A 19,667-nucleotide genomic window follows, 5' to 3' on the forward strand; every position below is an offset into this window, starting at 1 on the left:
GAATGGGGACCCCGCACCAACTCCCCCGCCCTGCCTCCCTTTGGCTCCCGCCTTTCCCCTTCCCCCGACTACTTCCGGCCCCCTGGCGACCAATCGGCAGCCGCACTTCCCCCCGGGAGGCGCTGATTGGTCCCCGGGAGTCCCGCGGATTGGCCCGGCGCGCCTGACGTCACGCCGTCCGTGAAGCGCGCCAGGAGGCCGCCGCAGTAAGGGCAGGGAGCCGGGGGGGGGGGCGGGCGCTGGGCATTGTGGGTAGCGCCGATTGGCCGACGAGGCGGAAGCTCCCGGACCGCCGGGACCTGAGGGGAGGTGGCGGCGGCGGCGGCGACGGTGAGTGGGATCAATCAATCAATCAATCAATCGTATTTATTGAGCGCTTACTGCGTACAGAGCACTGTACTAAGCGCTTAGTAAGCTCTCTTCCTCCCTTCAAGGCCCTACTGAGAGCTCACCTCCTCCAGGAGGCCTTCCCACACTGAGCCCCTTCCTTCCTCCCCTCCTCCATCCCCCCATCTTACCTCCTCCCCTTCCCCACAGCACCTGTATATATGTCTGTACATATTTATTACTCTATTTATTTCACTTGTACATATCTATTCTATTTATCTTATTTTGTTAATATGTTTGGTTTTGTTCTCTGTCTCCCCCTTCTAGACTGTGAGCCCACTGTTGGGTAGGGACTGTCCCTGTATGTTGCCAACTTGGACTTCCCAAGCGCTTAGTGCAGTGCTCTGCGCACAGTAAGCGCTCAATAAATACGATTGAATGAATGAAGTGCTTGGGAGAGTATGCTATAATAATAATCAATCGTATGTATTGAGCGCTTACTGTGTGCAGAGCACTGTACTAAGCGCTTGGGAAGTACAAGTTGGCAACATGTAGAGACAGTCCCTACCCAACAGTGGGCTCACAGTCTAGAAGGGGGAGACAGAGAACAAAACCAAACATATTAACAAAATAGAATAGATATGTACAAGTAAAGTAAGTAGAGTAATAAATACGTACAAACATATATACATATATACAGGTGCTGTGGGGAAGGGAAGGAGGTAAGATGGGGGGATGGAGAGGGGGGCGAGGGAGAGAGGAAGGAGGGGGCTCAGTCTGGGAAGGCCTCCTGGAGGTGGTGAGCTCTCACTAGGGCCAAGGGTATGGGCTTGTGAGACAGGAAGGGTAATGCTGTTTTCTACAGTTATGGATAAGTCCAGGAGAGGACAAGGTTTGGGTGGGAAAATGAGCTTTGTTTTGGACATGTTGGAAGGCAGAGGGAAAGGAGTTATTGGACAGTGACTGGTGGAAGATGGGGGTCGGGGGGGGGGAAGAAGAGTGGTCTCAAGTGTTTTAATAAGATGCAAAGGAGTAGTTTTGAAAGCGCGGGTGGAGGGGTAGACTTTGAAAACAGGCTGGAGGCCTCCACTCGAGGGATGCTGGGAAGGAGAGAGGGTGGATGAAGATGCGGGGAGCTGGAGCTGGTGAGGTCAAGGGGAGATCTTGGGGAGTTCACGCCCGATCATTTCAATTTTGACAGTGAAGGAGATGGCAAGGTGGGCAGCAACTTGATAAATCAGCCAACTTGGCCGTGCACTCTGGAGCTGGTTTCCTTTCCAAAATACTTCCCAGCCTCTGGCTGTTTTGTGACCTCAGACAAGTCACCTAATCTCTCTGTGCCCCAATTTCCCGCGTGGTTTAGTGAAAAGAGCACAGGCCTAGGAGTCAGGGGACCTGGGTTCTAATCCCAGCCCTGTATTTGCCTGCTGGGTGATCTTGGGTCAGAGCAGGGGCCTGAGAGTCAGAAGGTCCTGGGTTCCAATCGCGGCTCCATCGCTTGTTTGCTGTGACCTTGGGCAAGTCACCTCACTTCTCTGTGCTTCAGTTTCCTCATCAGTAAAATGGGGATGGAGACTGTGAGACCCATGTCGGACTGGGACTGTGTCCAACCGGATTCACTTGTATCCACCCCAGCGCTTAGTACAATGCCTGGCACACAGTAAGCATTTAACAAATACTATTATTATTATTATCTTTTCTGCGCCTCAGTTCCCTCATCTGTAAAGTGGGGAGTAAATCCTGCTCCCTCTGACTTAGACTGTGAACCCCATGTAGGGCAGGGACTGTGTCCAACAGCGTGGCTCAGTGGAAAGAGCACGGGCTTGGGAGTCAGAGGTCATGGGTTCAAATCCTGGCTCTGCCAATTGTCAGCTGTGTGACCTTGGGCAAGTCACTTAACTTCTCTGAGCCTCAGTTACCTCATCTGTAAAATGGGGATTAAGACTGTGAGCCCCACATGGGACATCGTGATCACCTTGTATCCCCCCAGCGCTTAGAACAGTGCTTTGCACATAGTAAGAGCTTAACAAATGCCATCATTATTATTATTATTATTATTATCATCTACCCTAGCACTTAGTACAGTGCTTGGTGCATAGTCAGTGCTTAATAAATACAATACCATAATTAATCTGTAATTTATTAGTATTATTATTTTTATCACTGTTATTCCACATCTGCAAAATGGTGTTGATGATGATGGTATTTGTTAAGTGCTTACTATGTGCCAAGCACTGTTCTAAGCACTGGGGTAGATACAAGGTTATCAGGTTGTCCCACGTGGGGCTCACAGTCTTAATCCCCATTTTACAGATGAGGTAACTGAGGCACAGAGAAGTTAAGTGACTTGCCCAAAGTCACACAGCTGACAAGCAGAGGAGCCAGGATTAGAACTCACGACCTCTGACTCCCAAGCCCAGGCGCTTGCCACTCAACCACACTGCTTCCATAGGATAGGAGTCTCCAGGTCTCATTTTGAGTTTGGGGTGCTGCCCCAAGGGGCTGGGGCCTGGGGAAGACACGAGGAGAGAGACAGGGAGGAAGACGTGTAGCTCCGGCCTGCCTGCAGCTGCTGCTCCTGCCCCTGCCCTGCTACTGCTCCTTCTCCCTCAGTGCTTTGGGGGATCAGTGCAGGAGAAGCTGAGGCCCGCATTGTGGGGCTGGCAGCTTCTGATTTCCTCCAGCAGCCCAAACGTCTGCTGGGAGGGGCACTTATTGTGTGCAGACACTGTACTCAGTACTGGAGGGTACATTATAACAAAAGCTTATCTCTGCTGGGTCCAAGCCCAGCCAGACTGGACAGGGCAGCATCGGCCCCACTGCCCCAACTCAGATCCTCCAGGCGGAGCGGGGTGGGAGATGTGCGGCCGGCCCCCAACGCGGGCTCTGCTCCGGCCCGGCCCACCCCACCGCTCTGGCCCCTGTCGCCGGCGGGAGGGATCTGTGTCCTGCCAGCTGCGTCTCCTGCCCTGTTGTTAGGTTTAGCCACCTCCTCGGGGTGGCTAAACTTGCCAAAATGCCACAGGGGTGAAGTCAATGGCGGCATCCCATGGTGCCTGGGTCACGGCCCCTTCACCCCGCAAACCCCTGAGTTGGAGAGTCCATGTGGGACAGAGACTGGGTCCAGGGTCGTGACTCATACCCACGCTTTGCCCTCGTGCCCCATTCCCCGTGCTTAGCTCCAGAAAGCACTAAACACCATCACTGTTGTCATCACTGAGCAGGGCAGAGAAAGGCCAGTGGCAAGCAGAGTGGGCTTTGGGCATTCACCGTGGTTCCAGTTCCGAGCCAGTGTCTGTCCATCCGTCTGTCCATCCCCCGGCCTCCAGACCTCCATCCCTGCCCGTGAACTGAGGCCCAGAACCCCTGATTTTCATTTGGTTTTCTTTCACCTCTGTGGAATCAGTGCAGGCTGGGATCAGGCAAAGGGCTGATGGCCCAGAGTAAGATAAAGAGGGGCACTGCCACCACTGAAGGCCGCCCTTCCTTCCCCACCCCACCCTTCCCCTCCCGCCAGACATTCATGCCTTGGGTGTAAGAATTCCTGCCTCAACCCAGATGTACCAAGAGGGGCATGTGAGCTCCTGGGCCAGGAGGCCTCTTCCCAGCAACTCACCCCCTCTCCAGGGCCGTGGTGGCTGCTAGGGCCCCACCACCAAGGAGAGTACCGTCCCCGCTGGGCAGTTTTGGCCACTGACCTGGTTTCAGCTCCCTCGGGCTCCCACTGGATTCTGGACTCTTTTCCAGGCTCCACCTGGGCACCGGGTGCTCTCCCAGTCTCTGGTTGGGTGCTGAGTTCTGTCATGAACCCTGGCTGGGCACTGGTACTTTGCTGGGCTTGGTCAGAAACCCTGGCTGGGCGCCAGTGACTTTGCCAGTCTCAGGCTGGGTGCCGGACTCTGTCAGAAAGCCTGGCTGGGCTCCGGGCCCTTTTTTTCCAGGCTGTCCTGATGACCGTCCCTCCCTGTGGGGCCAGGTCGGAGGTGGCCAGTTCCACGTGGCAATGATTTCCGGAAGGGTGGACGGCGAGGGAAGCATCCCTGACCTCTACTCCATTTTCCGAGGGGAGGTAAGTAGGTGGAGGTAGCCCCTCTCTCCCTGACTCCAAAAGGGGCGTCGAGAGTAGGTGCTTTGGGAAGGGTCCTCACCACCCCCTGTGTATTCATTCATTCATTCATTCATTCATTCAATCAGTCGTATTTATTGAGCGCTTACTGTGTGCAGAGCACTGTACTAAGCGCTTGGGAAGTACAAGTTGGCAACATATAGAGGCGGTCCCTACCCAACAGTGGGCTCACAGTCTAGAAGGGGGAGACAGACAACAAAACAAAACATGTGGACAGGTGTCAAGTCATCAGAATAAATAGAAATAAAGCTACATGCACATCATTAAGAAAATAAATAGAATAGTAAATATGTACAAGTAAAAAAAATAGAGTAACAAATCTGCACAAACATATATACAGGTGCCGTGGGGAGGGGAAGGAGGTAGAGCGGAGGGGATGGGGAGGAGGAGGAGGGTGGGGGATTGGGGCACTTGCTGGGCAGTTGGCAGTTTGATGTCTCAGGGCCACAATGCCCCCCGTGTGCTGACAGGGAGAGCAGCACCTGCTGCCTCCCAGTTCTTCCTCTTCCCCCCCCTTCCCTCCCTTCCTTCTGGCCCCAGAGGGAATATGGGGGTGAGGAGGGGGAGAGAAACGACTATTCTCACACCGGGCCCTCCCGGAGACGCCGTCCGAGAGCCGGCCAGCCACGGTGAGGGCTCCCCAATGCCCACGCCCCCCACCCACAGCTTCCTAAGCCCTCTCCTCCCGCCCCCACAGGTGGCCTCTGTGAAGGACTACGGTGTCTTTGTTCGCATCCCGGGCTGCAGGAAGCAAGGTGGGTCTCAGAGCATGGAACAGACCCCCACTCCCTGCCCCCACAAGCAGTCCCCAGCCTCTGAACACTGAACAGGGCTGCGATTCTGCCTCCCTGCCAAAGGAGAAAATGGGTGGGGGCTGGGGCTGGGGGTCTGAGCCCACAGGTGCAGCCTGGGGGCATCCATCCCTGTGCCCTCCCCGGGGTCCCCGCACCTCTTGTGGGGCAGCCCTGTCCAGCCAGAGTGGGCCCAGGGTGCCGAGCGCCCCTGACCTCTCCCTGTGGGGGGCCCCACCTGGGGCGGGGGAAGAGGAGGCTGCTCAGGCGACCGGACCCACACGACTCCTGTGCCCCCGCTGCCCCAGGCCTGGTCCACCGCACCCACATGTCTTCCTGCCGCGTGGACAAGCCCTCCGAGATGGTGGATGTGGGAGACACCGTATGGGTCAAGCTGATTGGCCGGGAGGTGAGGTCCTGGGACGCTGCGGGAGGGGCCGTGGCCCGGGGGACACACCATCCCTCCCTCCCTCCGTCCTGTTGACCCAGTGACCTGCCCTGCCCAACCACTGTACCAAACGCTTGGGAGACACGGGCCCTGCCCTCAAGGAGCTTACAGGTTAGCAGATGGGCGAGACGGACGGTACAGTAAATTCCAGACAGGTCGGGAAAGCAACTGTGTGTAGAGGAAAGTGCTCATTAAGTGTCAGACGGCCAGGGGCATGGGGGTGCCAACCTGCATGCTGAGGTGAAACAGAGGTGCAAGTTGATGGTGCGGACAGTGAAGAGATGAGCAGTTGATCTGGGAACGTCTCTGGGAGGAGATATGGTTTAAGGAGGACATCGGAGAAGGGGAGCGTAGTGGTCTGCCAGAGGCCAAGGGGGTGGGAGTTCCAGGCAGGAGAGAAGAGAGTGTGAGCAAGGGGTTGACCCGGTTTGGCAGGGCGAGGAAAGAGAGAAAGGTGTGGTGAGTCGCCATACCTCCAGGTTCAGGAGGACAGGACAACCCCTCTTGAGAGGTGGCCAGGAAGGGTGGGCGAGGGCCGCTGATTGGGAGGAAGGGAAGTCTGGGGAGGTCTCACCCGAGGGATTTGATTTTTATTAGTCAAGTACATGTAGGACAGTCATCTGTCAAGAGGGTGGGGAGATTGGTCGGGGCCCTGGAGGTTTCAGGACAGTTTGTGAGGTCTGGAAGTGTTGGCGGGAGGAGAGGGCTGTGGGACAGAGTCATTAAGAGAGAAGTAGAGTTGCTGGGCAGCGTGCCAACAGGTGGCTGCGGTCGGCCCGGTGCCGCTGGGATTTCCTCTGACTGCACTGCTCACCTCAGCGCAGGAGCTGAGGGAGGGTCCAGGAGAGTGAGCCGGAGCTGGGAGGGGGAGGGGAGGGTGATAAAGGTCCGGGTTGGGGGTGGGGAGATGGCAGAAAGGAGAGGGGGCAGGGGGGCAGTGGGTCAGGATGATGGGGTTGGGGGGGGGCAGGGAGTCTCCTTGGGCAGCAACTGTAGTGTCTCTCGGGGCCCCCGGACAACCCACTGCCACAGCCCAGGAGCTCTCTGCTCAGTTGGTGACCCCTTTGCCTCCTACGTCAGCTGTGGGGGTGTTTCAAGGTCCCCTCCCCCACCAAAGTGTGGAGAGGGGCCTGGGGGGGCAGAGTCTGGGCCTTTGTCCCTTTTCCCCCCGCCCCCTGGCACGGGCCCCCCTGCCTCCACCATGGATGGTAGGCACTCAGCCCCTGCCTGCCCTTCCCCAGCCCTGCAGCGATGGCACTATTCTGTACCCCGGTTCTGGGTGGGCAGGCGGGCCCGCGCCCCCCCCCCCTCCCCCCCACCAAGTGACCCACTGCCTTCCCCAGGTGAAGGATGACAAGGTCAAGCTGTCCCTGTCTATGAAGGTGGTCCACCAGGGAACCGGGCAGGACCTGGACCCCAATAACGTGGTCCTCGAGTGGGTACATGGGCCATGCAGGGGCAGGGGTGGGCTTGGGCAGGGCTGGCCTGGGGTGGGGCTGGGTGGTCCCCCTCTCTAAGCCCCAGCTTGGCCCACCTGGCTCTGCCCATGTATTGTGTGGGACGGGGAAGGGACCATACCAGGCCTGGAGCTGGCAGGGGTGGGGCATGGGCCCTCTGTTCCCACCCCCTGGGGGTTGGGTAGTAGATGGGCCCTCCCAATTCTTCTAGCTGGGGTCCTAGTGCTGCGCGCCTCCCTCTCTCCCCTGCAAACACCTACATGGAGCACAGGCGGATTTTCCTCACTCTGGGGGTCCAGCTAGTGGACTGCCCTCCCCCACCAGCCCAGCCTAGTCTTCTCACTGGCTGTCCGGGTTTGGGGTTTCGGGGCCTGGGGGTGGGGGATGTGACGATTGGGAATAAGGGGCCGGGAGCAGCTAGGGTATGGGGAGACTGGGAGGATGAGACAGGTGCAGGGGGCCGGGAGCGGGTAGGGGATGGTGGCAGGGCGGTGACTTCCCCCATTTCTGGGCAGCCAGGAGGAGAGACGCAAACGCTCCTTCAAAGACTTCACGGGGCAGAAGATCACTCTGGAGGCTGTGCTGAATACGGTGTGCAAGAAGTGTGGTTGCAAAGGTGTGTGGGACTGTGGTCCACCCCAGCTTCTGCCTCCCGCCCATCCTCCTGCCCTCCAGCGCCCCGGGGGGCACTTCCTCTGCTCCCATGATCCAGAGGACTCTAAACTGTAAACTCCTTATGGGCAGGGAATATCACTGTTTATTATCATATCGTACTCTCCCAAGCGCTTAGTACTATGCTTTACACACAGTAAGTGTTCAATGAGTATGATTGAGTGAATGGAGGGGTGGGGAGGTGGGGTGGGGCTGGTCCCCAGTGGCACCCCTTGCCAGCTGGAGGGGCAGCTGCTGACCCCACCCTACCTCCTAACAGGGCACTTTGCGAAGGACTGTTTCATGCAGCCCGGAGGGCCCCGCTACACCCTGGTCCCTGAGGAGGAAGAGGAGGAGGAAGAGGCAGCCGGGGAGGAGCCGGGCCCAGGGAGGCCGGACCAGGCGCCCAGCGCGTCCAAGAAGAGAAAGAAGGTGAGAGGTGGGACGAACTCAGTGGCTGAGTTTCCAGGCTAGTTCTGCCCCACAGGTCCCCCCTTCAGACGTTCCTCCGGGAGAAGAAATGCTCCTCCCCCACCTCCTCCCCACCCCCACACAAACCCTGATGTGAAGAGGTAGAGATAGGGCAAGCAGGAGTGTCTGTCAGTTTCCAGCTCTCCCTGTCCCCTCCTCCTGCCAGCCCTGAGGAATGGCAAAAGGTCAGAAACGCTTGGACCTCCATTCCTGCCTGAATCGTGGTTTACCTTCTGAGCCCCCTCTCTCTGGTCCCCCAATATATCCCATCTTCCCTGCCGGTCCCCCTCTGACCCCACCCCCCGGCCCCTCCCTCTCTGCCCCCTGTAGGAGAAGAAGAAGAAGAAGAAAAAGAAGACCCACAAGCATCAGAAGTCCTCTGACTCGGAGAGCGACGCCAGCCCCACGGAGAGCCGACAGCACAAGAGGAAGAAGAAGAAACACCATCACAAGGAGTGAGGCCTGAGGCTGCGGGAGGAGACGGGAGGGGGCGGGAAGTGCCACACACCCATCTGACTCAGCAGGCCCCTGCGGCCTGACTGTCCCCATCCCACACCCTCTGTGGGGTGGCCTAAAACAGGGTCAGTGCCTGCTTGGATGCCTTGCGGCACTCCACCCGGGGCTCTGATGTTTGCCCGTCCGGGACCTGGCCGCTGGCGATTATTGTCCGTGCTAGTGCCCCCCCCACCCCGCAGACCTAGCCTGGACCCGGCCGCCCAGCTGCAGGAGGGTCGGGGGTGGGGGGCGCTGCAGGAGAGTATGGGGTGGCCCGGCCTCACCAAGACTTAGGCCGTGCATCTTGGCTTAAAACTGGTGGATTTCAGTGTGGACGTGCCCCTGCCTCCATCTTTATTTCTGTGTGAGCCTGCCCCTCCCCCCGCCTCCCCTCCACTGGCTGCATACAGGCCTACAGGCCGGGGGTTGGTGGGCACTGCCTCAAGGATGGGGCATGCTGTTCCCTAAGGTTCAGGGACATCCTGTCCCTCTCCTCCCACAAGTCTCAGGTGGAAGGCCATGGCTTCCCCAGACCCTGGAAATGAAGCCAGGGGCCTAGGGAGGGCAGGGTGCAGGGGGAAGCTTTTGGACTATAAGCAAGGGTGGAGGGCAGCCTCGGCCCCCTCCCCAAGTATTTCTGGGGTCAGCAGGTTTTGGGGGTCAGAGACCACTCCCCAGTCTTGGGTGTCAAGATCAGGACCCAGAAAACTCTACCTCTGCCCAGCCCCGCCCCCTCTGCTTCTGGAATTGATGTGGCAGATCATGACCCTGCTCCACCTATGCAGGTCCATCCTTTGCCCCCACCCTCACCAGACAGACCAGCACATCTTATGCCGTGTTCCGTCTACCCCCTCCACCCAGGCTTCTGCATCCAGGCCCTGTCCCACCCACCGACCCACACCCCACTCACACAGCCCACTCCACTGTCCCTCGGCTCTGCTTTATTGGGGCCGAGCCACGGGGTGCTGCGGTATAAAACAGGAAAGGGGCCGGTAGAGGGGAGGCCAGAGGGGCTTGGCTCTGTGCCCAACACTGCCGCCCCCCCACCAGCTGGGGCCAGCTGAGTACAAAAGGCTGGGGAAACCGAGACGAGGGTGCTGAGGTTCGCAGAAGGGGTCTCCATCCAGGCTCAGGCTGCCTCCCTCTCGTAGGTGCGTGTGCTGACGACATTACCCAATGTCAGCGTCTGCGGGAGATGGAGAGAGGGTGGGCTAGGACGGGCTCCTCCCACCTGCCCCACACTTCCCATGGGAATGGAAGGCTATGGGGGAAGGAAGAGGGTGGCAACCACTTGCCAGCGCACGGCATTTGTGTTTCTGCCTCGACAGATGAGAGAGGGAAATTGGCCCCTCAATCCCCGGAGGCAAGGGTCAAAGTTCAGGGACAAAGACATGCATGGAGGGTGCTGCCCACTTCCCCTTGGTCCTCCCTCCCTCAGCTGCCCCACCCCACCCCGCTCTCACCAGGATCAGTTTGCTGCCCTGCAGTTCCCGCACCAATGTCGTCTCCTGCCCATTCCACTTCTGCAAGTGCACCAATTTGCCGCCATCCAGGGTCACTATGGACTGAGGGTGGGGGTTGGGTAGGTAAGCCCAGGGAAATGTGGGTCCATCCCTCCTGTTTCTCAACTGCCCCCACCCCCTTGAAAGAGGCTTCCTGGCTTTGGGTGGGGTGGGGCCTAACCCCCCCCCCCCCAGCCCCAAGCCCAGGCTGGGAGGAGCCCTGACTCACAAGGGAAGGAGCTGGCTTGCACACCGGCACCCCTGGGTCCCTCCCTCCCTGGGTGCCCCTGTCTTCCCTGGAGGAGTGCAGGGTGTAGATGCTCCCTCCCCCCCACTGCGACCCCACAGCTGGCTCCACGATAAGGTTTCCATGGCCAAGGGAGAGAGCCAGCCAGCTGCCGCTGTCCCAGCTAACCCTTCAAGGACACACGGGCAAAGCAGGGTGGGTCGCTTCCCCCGCCCCCCATGCCAAGGCCTACACAGGGGTGGTGTGCAGCCCCCCCCCCCCGACCCCTGAGAATGACCCAAGCCAAAGGGCAACAGAGAGCCTTGCAGAGGGGCCAGACCACCCCCACCGGCCCCACACACCTTGACTTTCCTATCGTCGGCTGTGGTCTCGTCGAATTCGACCCCCAGCTTGAAGCAGATCTCGGTGTTCTTGAAAGTGCTATGTGTCTTAATGGTGATGGTGTCGCCGCTGACCTCGATGATGGTCGTGGGCTTGGTCATGTTGGCTACCTGCCTCGTGGCGAAACCCACACCTACGGGGTGGAGCCGGGGAGCTGAGCGGGCAGGGGGCGGCGGCCGGGGCCTGCCTCCCTCTCCTCTCCAGTCTGCTTGGGGGGCTGGGGGGCCTGGCCCCGCCGGGGAGGGGCCTCGGGGAGGCCGGAAGGTGGCGGGCCCCAGCCCCGACCGTTGACCCTTCCTCCCCTCGGCGGCGGGCGCCTTTGTCGTGTAAGGCCCGCCCTAAGGAGGAGGTGGGGTAAGGAGATGGAGCTTCCCGCCGACGGGGATGGGGAGAGGGGGCGGCGACGGGAGCCAGATCCCCGCCTCGTTGGGGCTATGAAGGGCTGAGGCGGAGGTTCTGGTGGGGTGGGCGTAGGGTCGCCGGCGCTGCTTGGGGGGTGGGGGGACCCTATCACCCCTCCCACCCCCACGCGGGACCCTTCAGCCCTTCCCACACCCACGCCCCGGCCTCAGCGCGGAGCCGGCCGGCTGACCACACCAGCTCCCGTGGGTGTATGTGTATGGAGGGCGGAGGGGGGTTTTGCAGGCTGCTCCCACCCCCCTCCCGAGACCCCCGGCTATGGCCCTCGTGGCCAGCAGGTCCCTCTCCGGGCGGCCGGACAGAGCCGGACGGGCGGCCGGGGCAGCAGGGGTCACCCAAGCACGTGCGTCGCCCGCTCCAAGGTCAAGGGCAGGAGAAGCCGCCCCCCACCCCATCCTTGCACCGGGGCGGCCTCTAGTTCGTTCCCGTTTCCAGTGTTGGGGCTCCTCCGGCCCCGACCCTCCGCCTCCCGCGGGCTGCGGCAGCCGGGCGAGGGGCCCTCCTGCAGGCCCGCCCCCACCCCCCAGGACCCGGGCTGGGGGACCCCCGCCCACCCGCCACTGACCGATGGCTTTCATGTAGTCATCGAAATTCTTGCTGTCCACCAACTTCCAGGTGCCTGCGAACGCTTCCACCATGATGCCGGCCGGGTGGGCGCGGGCGGGACCGACGGACTGGGTTGGCTTGGCTGGGCTGGGCTGGGCTCCTTGCGGGCACGGTTCTCAGCGCTGCTGCTCCCTGCCCGCGCGGCCCCTTTAAATGACTTCACCCCCCTCCCCTCCAGTCACGTGGATGTGCCCGCAACGAGGCTAGAAATGTATGGGGGTGGGGGGAAGGCAGAGAAGCGCCTGCTCTCCATGCCCCTCCTGCTCTTCCCCTCCCCCTCTTCCCCTCCCCCTCTTCTCCCTTCCCCCCGACCCTCCGGCCGGCTCTGCCCGAGGGGCCTGGACCTTGGTTCCCAGGGGGGGCTGCCCCGGTGGGGAGAAGAAGCAGGACCCCCCACGACAGACCCTCCGAGGCTGCAGAAACCTTGGACCTGGGGCTGGTCCCCCGACACAGCCCACGATTCCTAATCAGTTCGAGGGAAAGCAGGGCCCGGTAGGGCGGGCGGGGGGTCAGAGTTGTATAAGCAGGGGGACGGTCAGGGAAGGGGTGGTGGAGGGTTCACACAGTCAGCTATTTCAGAGCCGGGGCGGGGGGGACAGATTTGTCAGAGTGGGGATGTTTGCTCACACGGGTGTGTGCTCACGTGAACTTGCACCACGATGCAGAAACGGCCATGAATGCAGATAGGCGGACTATCGATATACACAGGAACACACGTGCACAACAGAGGCCTTCACACGTGTACCACAGGCTCTCCCGTAGCATACACGACCTACCAACCCCATCCGTTCACACAATCAATCAATTGTATTTATGAAGCGCTTACTGTATGCACAGCACTGAACCAAGCTCTTGGGAGAGTGCAGTACAACAGAGTAGATAGACAAGGTCCCTGTGCACGAGGATCATCTGGAGCCTAGAGGGGGAGACAGGACATTAAAATGAAATACTGATGGGTATTTGACATGAATGCTGGCTCACACGTTCTCACCCTGACTGAAGCCTAACCTGGCAACCCCCTTCCCAACATGTGGGGGGAGATTGTGGTGGGAGTGGGTTTAGGGGGAGCCAGGATCTGGCTGGGGGTGTAGGGTGAGGGTAGGCCGGGAAGGGGGATAGAGGGGCTCTACCATTCTATTACCACAGTACTCTACAATTTTCCCCATCCCTAGTCCGTTTGTGGACTTAAGACTCCTTGTAGGCAGGGATAGTGTCTGCCAACTCTATTGTATGATACTCGTGCAAACTGTACACAGTGTGTGCTCAGTAAGTATAATTGACTGATTGATAAACCAGCTGCTTTACCTCTGTCAAGCTCCTGCCCTTCTCAGAGCCTTGACTCCAAGGAGAGGTGGTCAAGCCTTGTGCCCTGAGTGGGTGGCACCCAGCTGTGCCCGGTGTGGTGTGCACAACCCCGATTTCCCCTTCCACTCCCCACCTCCTGCCTTCAGGCCGGACTCCCAAGCCCCCCTCAGCAGAGTCTCTCTCTGTCTATCCATCTCTCTCTGCCTCCGTGCCGGACACAGGCTGCCCTCCCCCCTAGCCGTTTCCATGGTAACCCGGATGGGGAAATGACAGAAAGAGACAGATGGAGCAGTGAAACACAGAGACAGGATGGGGAGGTGCCATGGTGGGGAATGGCAGAGGGGAGACACATACGACAGATTCTCGGCACTCGCCCTCCAGCTGCCTCAGAGGAAGAGGTGGTTGGCAACGGGCAAGGGAAATTTACCTACCGACCGCCGGACTCCATTTCCCGTGAGCCAGCGGAACTACGGCTCCCCAAATTACCGCCCTTCTCCTCGGACACCCTCCTAAATTAACCCATTAGCATCTGACGGAACGGGTCCTGGGCCAAGGAGAAGGGCGGGGGCAAATGGATTACCGTACGTGGCTAAATATGCCGGCTTCACGAGTACCTCGCAGGGCTCGCATGTTTCTACATTATGATAACTAGCAGCTCTCTAGCAAGGGAAAGAAAGGCGGAGCTCCTTCAGGAATCGATCAGCTAATCAGTGCTATTTACTGTGTGCAGACCTCACTGACAGATGCGGCCTGGGACCCCGGGGGCGTGAGTTTACCACGGGGATAATAATAATAATGGCTTTTACTATGTGCAAAGCACTGTTCTAAGCGCTGGGGAGGTTACAAGGAGATCAGCTTGTCCCACGAGGGGCTCATAGTCTTAATCCCCATTTTACAGATGAGGTAACTGAGGCATAGAGGAGTTAAGTGACTTGCCCAAAGTCACACAGCTGACAAGTGGTAGAGGCAGGACTTGAACCCCCGGGCTCTTTCCACTGAGCAACGCTGCTTCTCTGGGATAAGGCCTTATCCCTTATCCCTCGTGGGATAAGTCTCACGAGGGGCTGGATCTACGGCCAGGGCACGTGGGCAGAGTGCTGGCTGCCCGACCCGGCGGGCAGTTGGGGGGAAATTAAGAGAGCTTCCCGAAGGAGACGGCACACAGCCAGACAGGTCCGGGTTCCATCATGAGAAGCATTCATTCATTCATTCAAATGTATTTATTGAGTGCTTACTGTGTGCACAGAACTGCACTAAGCGCTTGGGAGAGTACAATACAACAATAGACACATTCCCTGCCCACCACAAGCTTACAGTCTAGAGGGGGGAGACAGACATTAAGGTAAAAAAAAGTTACAAATATGTACATAAGGGGCGTGGGTCTGGGAAGGGGGAAGAACAAAGGGAGCAAGTCCGAGCGATGTAGAAGGGAGTGAGAGAAGAGGGAAGGGAAGGTCTCCTGGAGGAGATGTGCCTTCAGGAAGGCTTTGAAGGGTGGGGAGAGTAACTGTTGGCATTGACGAGGGAAGGCATTCCAGGCCAGGGGCATGAAGTGGGCGGGGGTTCAGCGACGGGATAGGCAAGATCCAGGCCCAGGGAGCAGGTTAGTAATAGAGGGGAGCGAAGTGTGCGGGCTGGGTCGGAGCCACCTGAAGAATGGAGAGGTGACCTGGGCTGGCCGGTGAAGGGGACGCTGCTCCCTGGTGACCTTGGAGGCCGTGCCTGCTTCACCACCAAGCTCCATCGGCAGAAATAGCCTCAGCTGTGTCCGACCTTTTCCCTAGCAGGACCTGCTGCCAGGCTCAGCTGATGCCCCCCACCGCGACACCAATAGGCCGCAGGGGCTGTGGGCCGAAACCTTGGACCAGACCAGAGCTACCTCCTCGCACGTGCAGAATCGGTCCCTAGGGCCAGTTGGGGGCGGGGCGGGGGGACACGCAGGGTGGGAGTCCCAGGCTTGGTGACCCTCAACCTGGTCTGTCTCCGTTACGGCCCACGCCCCTCGGCTCCGGGCCCTCCCCCACCCCCGGGCTCGTCAGTTCGGCCGGGTGAGGAGCGGGAGGGGAACGGCAGCTATTTCGGTCACTACCTTGGAGCGCGGGCACCGGTCCAGGCTCCTGGCGGCACGAGACAGAGCCCCCCCCCCCACCCCCCAACACACACACACACACACCGCCCCAGACCCCGGGACACGACGTCTGTCCCTGTCGTCCTGTCCCCCTCCCCTCCCCGTCAGACTACTCCAGCCAATGCGGCGGGGGGAGGGGCTGGAGGGGCGGGGTCTTCCTCCTCAGTTTCCAGCGGCGATGCCCAACGGGTCGGGTTCCCGGCCCCCAACCCGCCCCAGATTCCCCTGGCTGGGGCCTCTCCACTTGGGGGTGGGACGCGGCCTTCGGCAGCCAAGATTCCCCAGCCCTTGCGGGGGAGAGGGGGAGGAGGGAACCATCCAGTCGGGGAAAGGGGCTGGGTTCCTGCGGGACCCCGGGCTTGGGTTTCGACCTTCCTCTGTACTTCAATCAATGGTATTTATTAAGCGTAGGCTTGTACTAAGCGTTTGGAGCATAATCGAATCGATAGACACGTTCTCTGCCCACAAGGAGCTTACAGTCTAGAGAGGGGAGACAGACACCGAAATAAACCAGGGATGGGGAAATGGCAGAACCCCAACTGTGCCCAGGTGTTGGAGTTGAAGCTGGAGAAGGAAGGGGGAGGGGGCCTGCCATGCTGGGGAGGGGTTGCTTGGTGCCTCAGCTCCTTCTCCACCCATTTTTTTTTGTGGTATTTCTTAAGCCCTCACTGTGTGCCAGGCACTGTTCTAAGCTCTGGGGTGGATTCAAGGTAATCAGATTGGACGCAGTCCGTGTCCCATGTAAGACTCAAAGCCTTAATCCCTAATTAACAGATGAGATAACAGAGGCACAGACAAATGATTTGCCCAAAGTCACGGAGTAGACAAGTTTCAGAGCTAGGACTAGAACTCAGGTCCCTTTGACTCCCAGGTGGGTGCTCTCTCCACTAGGCCATGCTGCTTCTCTCTTTTATGGTATTTGTTATGTGGCAAGCACTGTTCTAAGTAAATTAGGAGGAAAGTGGCCTAGTGAATAGAGCCCGGGCCTGAGAATCAGAAGAACCTGTTTTTCTAATCCTGGCTCTGCCACTTGTCTGTTGTGTCACCTTGGGTAATAATAATAATATAATATAATATGATGGTATTTGTTGAGCACTTACTATGTGCAAAGCACTGTTCTAAGCACTGGGGGGATACAAGGTGATCAAGTTGTCCCACAGGGGGCTCACAGTCTTAATCCCCATTTTACAGATGAGGTAACTAAGGCCCAGAGAAGTTGTGACTTGCCCAAAGTCACACAGCTGACAAGTGGCGGAGGTGGGATTTGGATCCATGACCTCTGACTCCAAAGCCCGTGCTCTTTCCACTGAGCCACGCTGCTTCTCTAAATGAATGAATGAATGAATGAATGAATGAATTAAGTGATTGGGTAAATCACTTAACTTCTCTGTCTCAGTTACTTCAGCTGCAAAAGGGGGATTAAGACTGTGATCTCCATGCAGAACAGGGACCACATCCAACCTGCTTTGCTTGCATCACAGCGTTTAGTACGGTGCCTGGCACATAGTGAGAGCATAACAAATGCTGCAGTTATTAAATACAAGTTCATCTGGTGGGACATAGTCCCTGACCTACACCGGGCTCCCAGACCAAGTTGAGGGAGGAGGGTTTAATCTCCAACCCAGATCCCTGGACCCTACTCTGGACAGCCAGGGAACCTCTTCCACGGATACCCCTCCCTAGGCCGGACCCGGAGAGCTGCTTAGAGAGGCTGGGGCTGGACTCGGGTTGGCCCTAACCATTTTCCCACTGACCTTGACTGATCAGGTGCCACCCTAGGGTCAGAGCCGGGACAAGTCGTCCAGCAGCACTGCCCCAAAGTGTGTCAAAGTTCAAGCGTCCAAGGAGGGAAAGGACTGGAAGAAAGAAGGGGGTGAGTTTCACCCTACCGATTTTCTCTGGCACCCTCCTCTCACCAGCCCCGCGCCCACTCCCTCTCTGGCTCGCTGTGGGATGTGGATTCAGGAGCTGTGGGCAGTGCCGACCGGGCCTCTCATCAGTCCCCGGGGCCTTCTGCTCCCGCCCCGCCCGCTGCCGAAGACGCGGACACGGGACGGACACACCACCGGACACCCAGCCCACTGGGGAACCGGGCTAAGGGCCTCCTGCCGCCTCCTCCTGTTTTTTCAGGGAATCGCCGCGCTACGAAAAGGGGTGGGGGGTGGAGGGGAGGGGCTTCTCTCCGGGTTCGGTCCTTCCCCATTCCCACCTCGCTCCTCCTTTCCGTCCTCGGCTCTTCCCAGCACTTCTCGGCCCCTCGTCCTCCGCGTGGACACTCTCTCTCTCTCTCTCTCTCTCCCCCTCCCCCCCCCCCGATTGAATCCATTCATTCATTCATTCCGGGCCTGGAATGCCCTCCCTCTGCCTATCCGCCAAGCTAGCTCTCTTCCTCCCTTCAAGGCCCTACTGAGAGCTCACCTACTCCAGGAGGCCTTCCCCGACTGAGCCCCTTCCTTCCTCTCCTCCTCGTCCCCCTCTTCATCCCCCCCATCTTACCTCCTTCCCTTCCCCACAGCACCTGTATATATGTATCCCATCCTCGTGTCTCTCTCCACTTCAATCCATACTTCATGCTGCTGCCCGGATTATCTTTGTCCAGAAACGCTCTGGGCATATTACTCCCCTCCTCAAAAGTCTCCAGTGGCTACCAATCAATCTGCGCATCAGGTAGAAGCTCCTCACCCTGGGCTTCAAGGCTCTCCATCCCCTCGCCCCCTCCTACCTCACCTCCCTTCTCTCCTTCTACAGCCCAGCCCGCACCCTCCGCTCCTCCGCCGCTTATCTCCTCACCGTACCTCGCTCTCGCCTGTCCCGCCATCGACCCCCGGCCCACGTCATCCCCCGGGCCTGGAATGCCCTCCCTCTGCCCATCCGCCAAGCTCGCTCTCTTCCTCCCTTCAAGGCCCTGCTGAGAGCTCACCTCCTCCAGGAGGCCTTCCCTGACTGAGCCCCTTCCTTCCTCTCCCCCTCGTCCCCCTCTCCATCCCCCCCATCTTACCTCCTTCCCTTCCCCACAGCGCCTGTATATATGGATATATGTTTGTACATATTTATTACTCTATTTATTTATTTATTTATTTTATTTGTACATATCTATTCTATTTATTTTATTTTGTTAGTATGTTTGGTTTTGTTCTCTGTCTCCCCCTTTTAGACTGTGAGCCCACTGTTGGGTAGGGACTGTCTCTGTATGTTGCCAATTTGTACTTCCCAAGCGCTTAGTACAGTGCTCTGCACATAGTAAGCGCTCAATAAATACGATTGATGATGATGATGATGATGATGATGATGTATATATGTTTGTACATATTTGTTACTCTATTTATTTATTTATTTTACTTGTACATATCTATTCTATTTATTTTATTTTGTTAGTATGTTTGGTTTTGTTTTCTGTCTCCCCCTTTTAGACTGTGAGCCCACTGTTGGGTAGGGACTGTCTACCTCAATCAATCAATCATTCAATCGTATTTATTGAGCGCTTACTGTGTGCAGAGCACTGTACTAAGCGCTTGGGAAGTACAAGTTGGCAACATATAGAGACGGTCCCTACCCAACAGTGGGCTCACAGTCTAGAAGGGGGAGACAGAGAACAAAACAAAGCGTATTCACAAAATAAAATAAATAGAATAAATATGTACAAATAAAATAAATAAATAGAGTAATAAATACGTACAAACATATATACATGCATACAGGTGCTGTGGGGAGGGGAAGGAGGTAAGGCGGGGGGATGGGAGGGGGAGAGGAGGCGAGGAAGGAGGGGGCTCAGTCTGGGAAGGCCTCCTGGAGGAGGTGAGCTCTCAGTAGGGCTTTGAAGGGAGGAAGAGAGCTAGCTTGGCGGATGTGGGGAGGGAGGGCATTCCAGGCCAGGGGGATGACGTGGGCCGGGGGTCGACGGCGGGACAGGCGAGAACGAGGCCTAACGGTGAGGAGATTAGCGGCAGAGGAGCGGAGCGTGCGGGCTGAGCAGTAGAAGGAGAGAAGGGAGGTGAGGTAGGAGGGGGCGAGGGGATGGACAGCCTGGAAGCCCAGGGTGAGGAGTTTTTGCCTGATGACACAGACACACTGCATTGGTACTGCATGGGTCAGACAGATATTCAGAAACACGCGCGCACACGCACACAGGTGCACATGCACACACGCACACACACACCCCCACACACACACCCCCTCCCTCCCCCGCTCCTCTCCTCGGAGCTGGTCAGGGGCAGGCGAGAACGGAGAGGGGGAACCTTGAACCATCACGCTGGGTTTTTTTGCTCTTCAGTGCCTGGAGCTTAAAGGGGCGGAGGGTCCCCTGCGGCCCAGA

The 19,667-nt window shown here is 58.2% G+C and overlaps 2 protein-coding genes across 3 annotated transcripts; one reads left to right on the top strand and one right to left on the bottom strand.

Annotated features, from left to right (window-relative positions):
- Nucleotides 1-305: 305 nt before the first annotated feature.
- On the top strand, nt 306-9,101 carry ZCCHC17 (zinc finger CCHC-type containing 17). 2 transcript variants are annotated; one of them, XM_038758308.1, is made up of 8 exons: nt 306-330; nt 4,269-4,396; nt 5,151-5,208; nt 5,553-5,653; nt 7,036-7,127; nt 7,665-7,765; nt 8,081-8,232; nt 8,602-9,101. In XM_038758308.1, the coding sequence occupies exons 2-8, from the start codon at nt 4,331-4,333 to the stop codon at nt 8,728-8,730; spliced, it is 699 nt and encodes a 232-aa protein (XP_038614236.1). In that variant the 5' UTR covers nt 306-330; nt 4,269-4,330; the 3' UTR covers nt 8,731-9,101. The 2 variants fall into 2 exon arrangements, with proteins under 2 accessions (XP_038614236.1, XP_038614237.1); XM_038758309.1 differs by lacking the exon at nt 7,036-7,127 and having other exon boundaries at nt 7,669-7,765.
- A 586-nt stretch (nt 9,102-9,687) lies between these two features.
- On the bottom strand, nt 9,688-12,049 carry FABP3 (fatty acid binding protein 3). Its single transcript, XM_038758310.1, has 4 exons — nt 11,882-12,049; nt 10,857-11,029; nt 10,230-10,331; nt 9,688-9,952 (listed from the first exon to the last, which is right to left on the bottom strand). Exons 1-4 carry the CDS (start codon nt 11,952-11,954, stop codon nt 9,896-9,898), a joined length of 405 nt encoding a protein of 134 aa, XP_038614238.1. The 5' UTR covers nt 11,955-12,049; the 3' UTR covers nt 9,688-9,895.
- Nucleotides 12,050-19,667: the final 7,618 nt, after the last annotated feature.

The sequence above is a fragment of the Tachyglossus aculeatus genome, chromosome 16 (genome assembly GCF_015852505.1).
Source record: "Tachyglossus aculeatus isolate mTacAcu1 chromosome 16, mTacAcu1.pri, whole genome shotgun sequence".
Taxonomy (NCBI): Eukaryota; Metazoa; Chordata; class Mammalia; order Monotremata; family Tachyglossidae; genus Tachyglossus; species Tachyglossus aculeatus.

What these genes read in the sequence shown, in the direction of transcription:
- ZCCHC17 (XM_038758308.1), top strand. Translation starts at nt 4,331, where the DNA reads ATGATTTCCGGAAGGGTGGACGGCGAGGGAAGCATCCCTGACCTCTAC. An exon ending in TCAAGCTGATTGGCCGGGAG is followed by an intron (nt 5,654 to 7,035) that starts GTGAGGTCCTGG and finishes TGCCTTCCCCAG; the next exon opens with GTGAAGGATGACAAGGTCAA. An exon ending in CCCAATAACGTGGTCCTCGA is followed by an intron (nt 7,128 to 7,664) that starts GTGGGTACATGG and finishes ATTTCTGGGCAG; the next exon opens with CCAGGAGGAGAGACGCAAAC.
- FABP3 (XM_038758310.1), bottom strand. Translation starts at nt 11,954, where the DNA reads ATGGTGGAAGCGTTCGCAGGCACCTGGAAGTTGGTGGACAGCAAGAAT. An exon ending in TGACTACATGAAAGCCATCG is followed by an intron (nt 11,030 to 11,881) that starts GTCAGTGGCGGG and finishes TCCACCCCGTAG; the next exon opens with GTGTGGGTTTCGCCACGAGG. An exon ending in AGGGCAGCAAACTGATCCTG is followed by an intron (nt 9,953 to 10,229) that starts GTGAGAGCGGGG and finishes CATCTCCCGCAG; the next exon opens with ACGCTGACATTGGGTAATGT.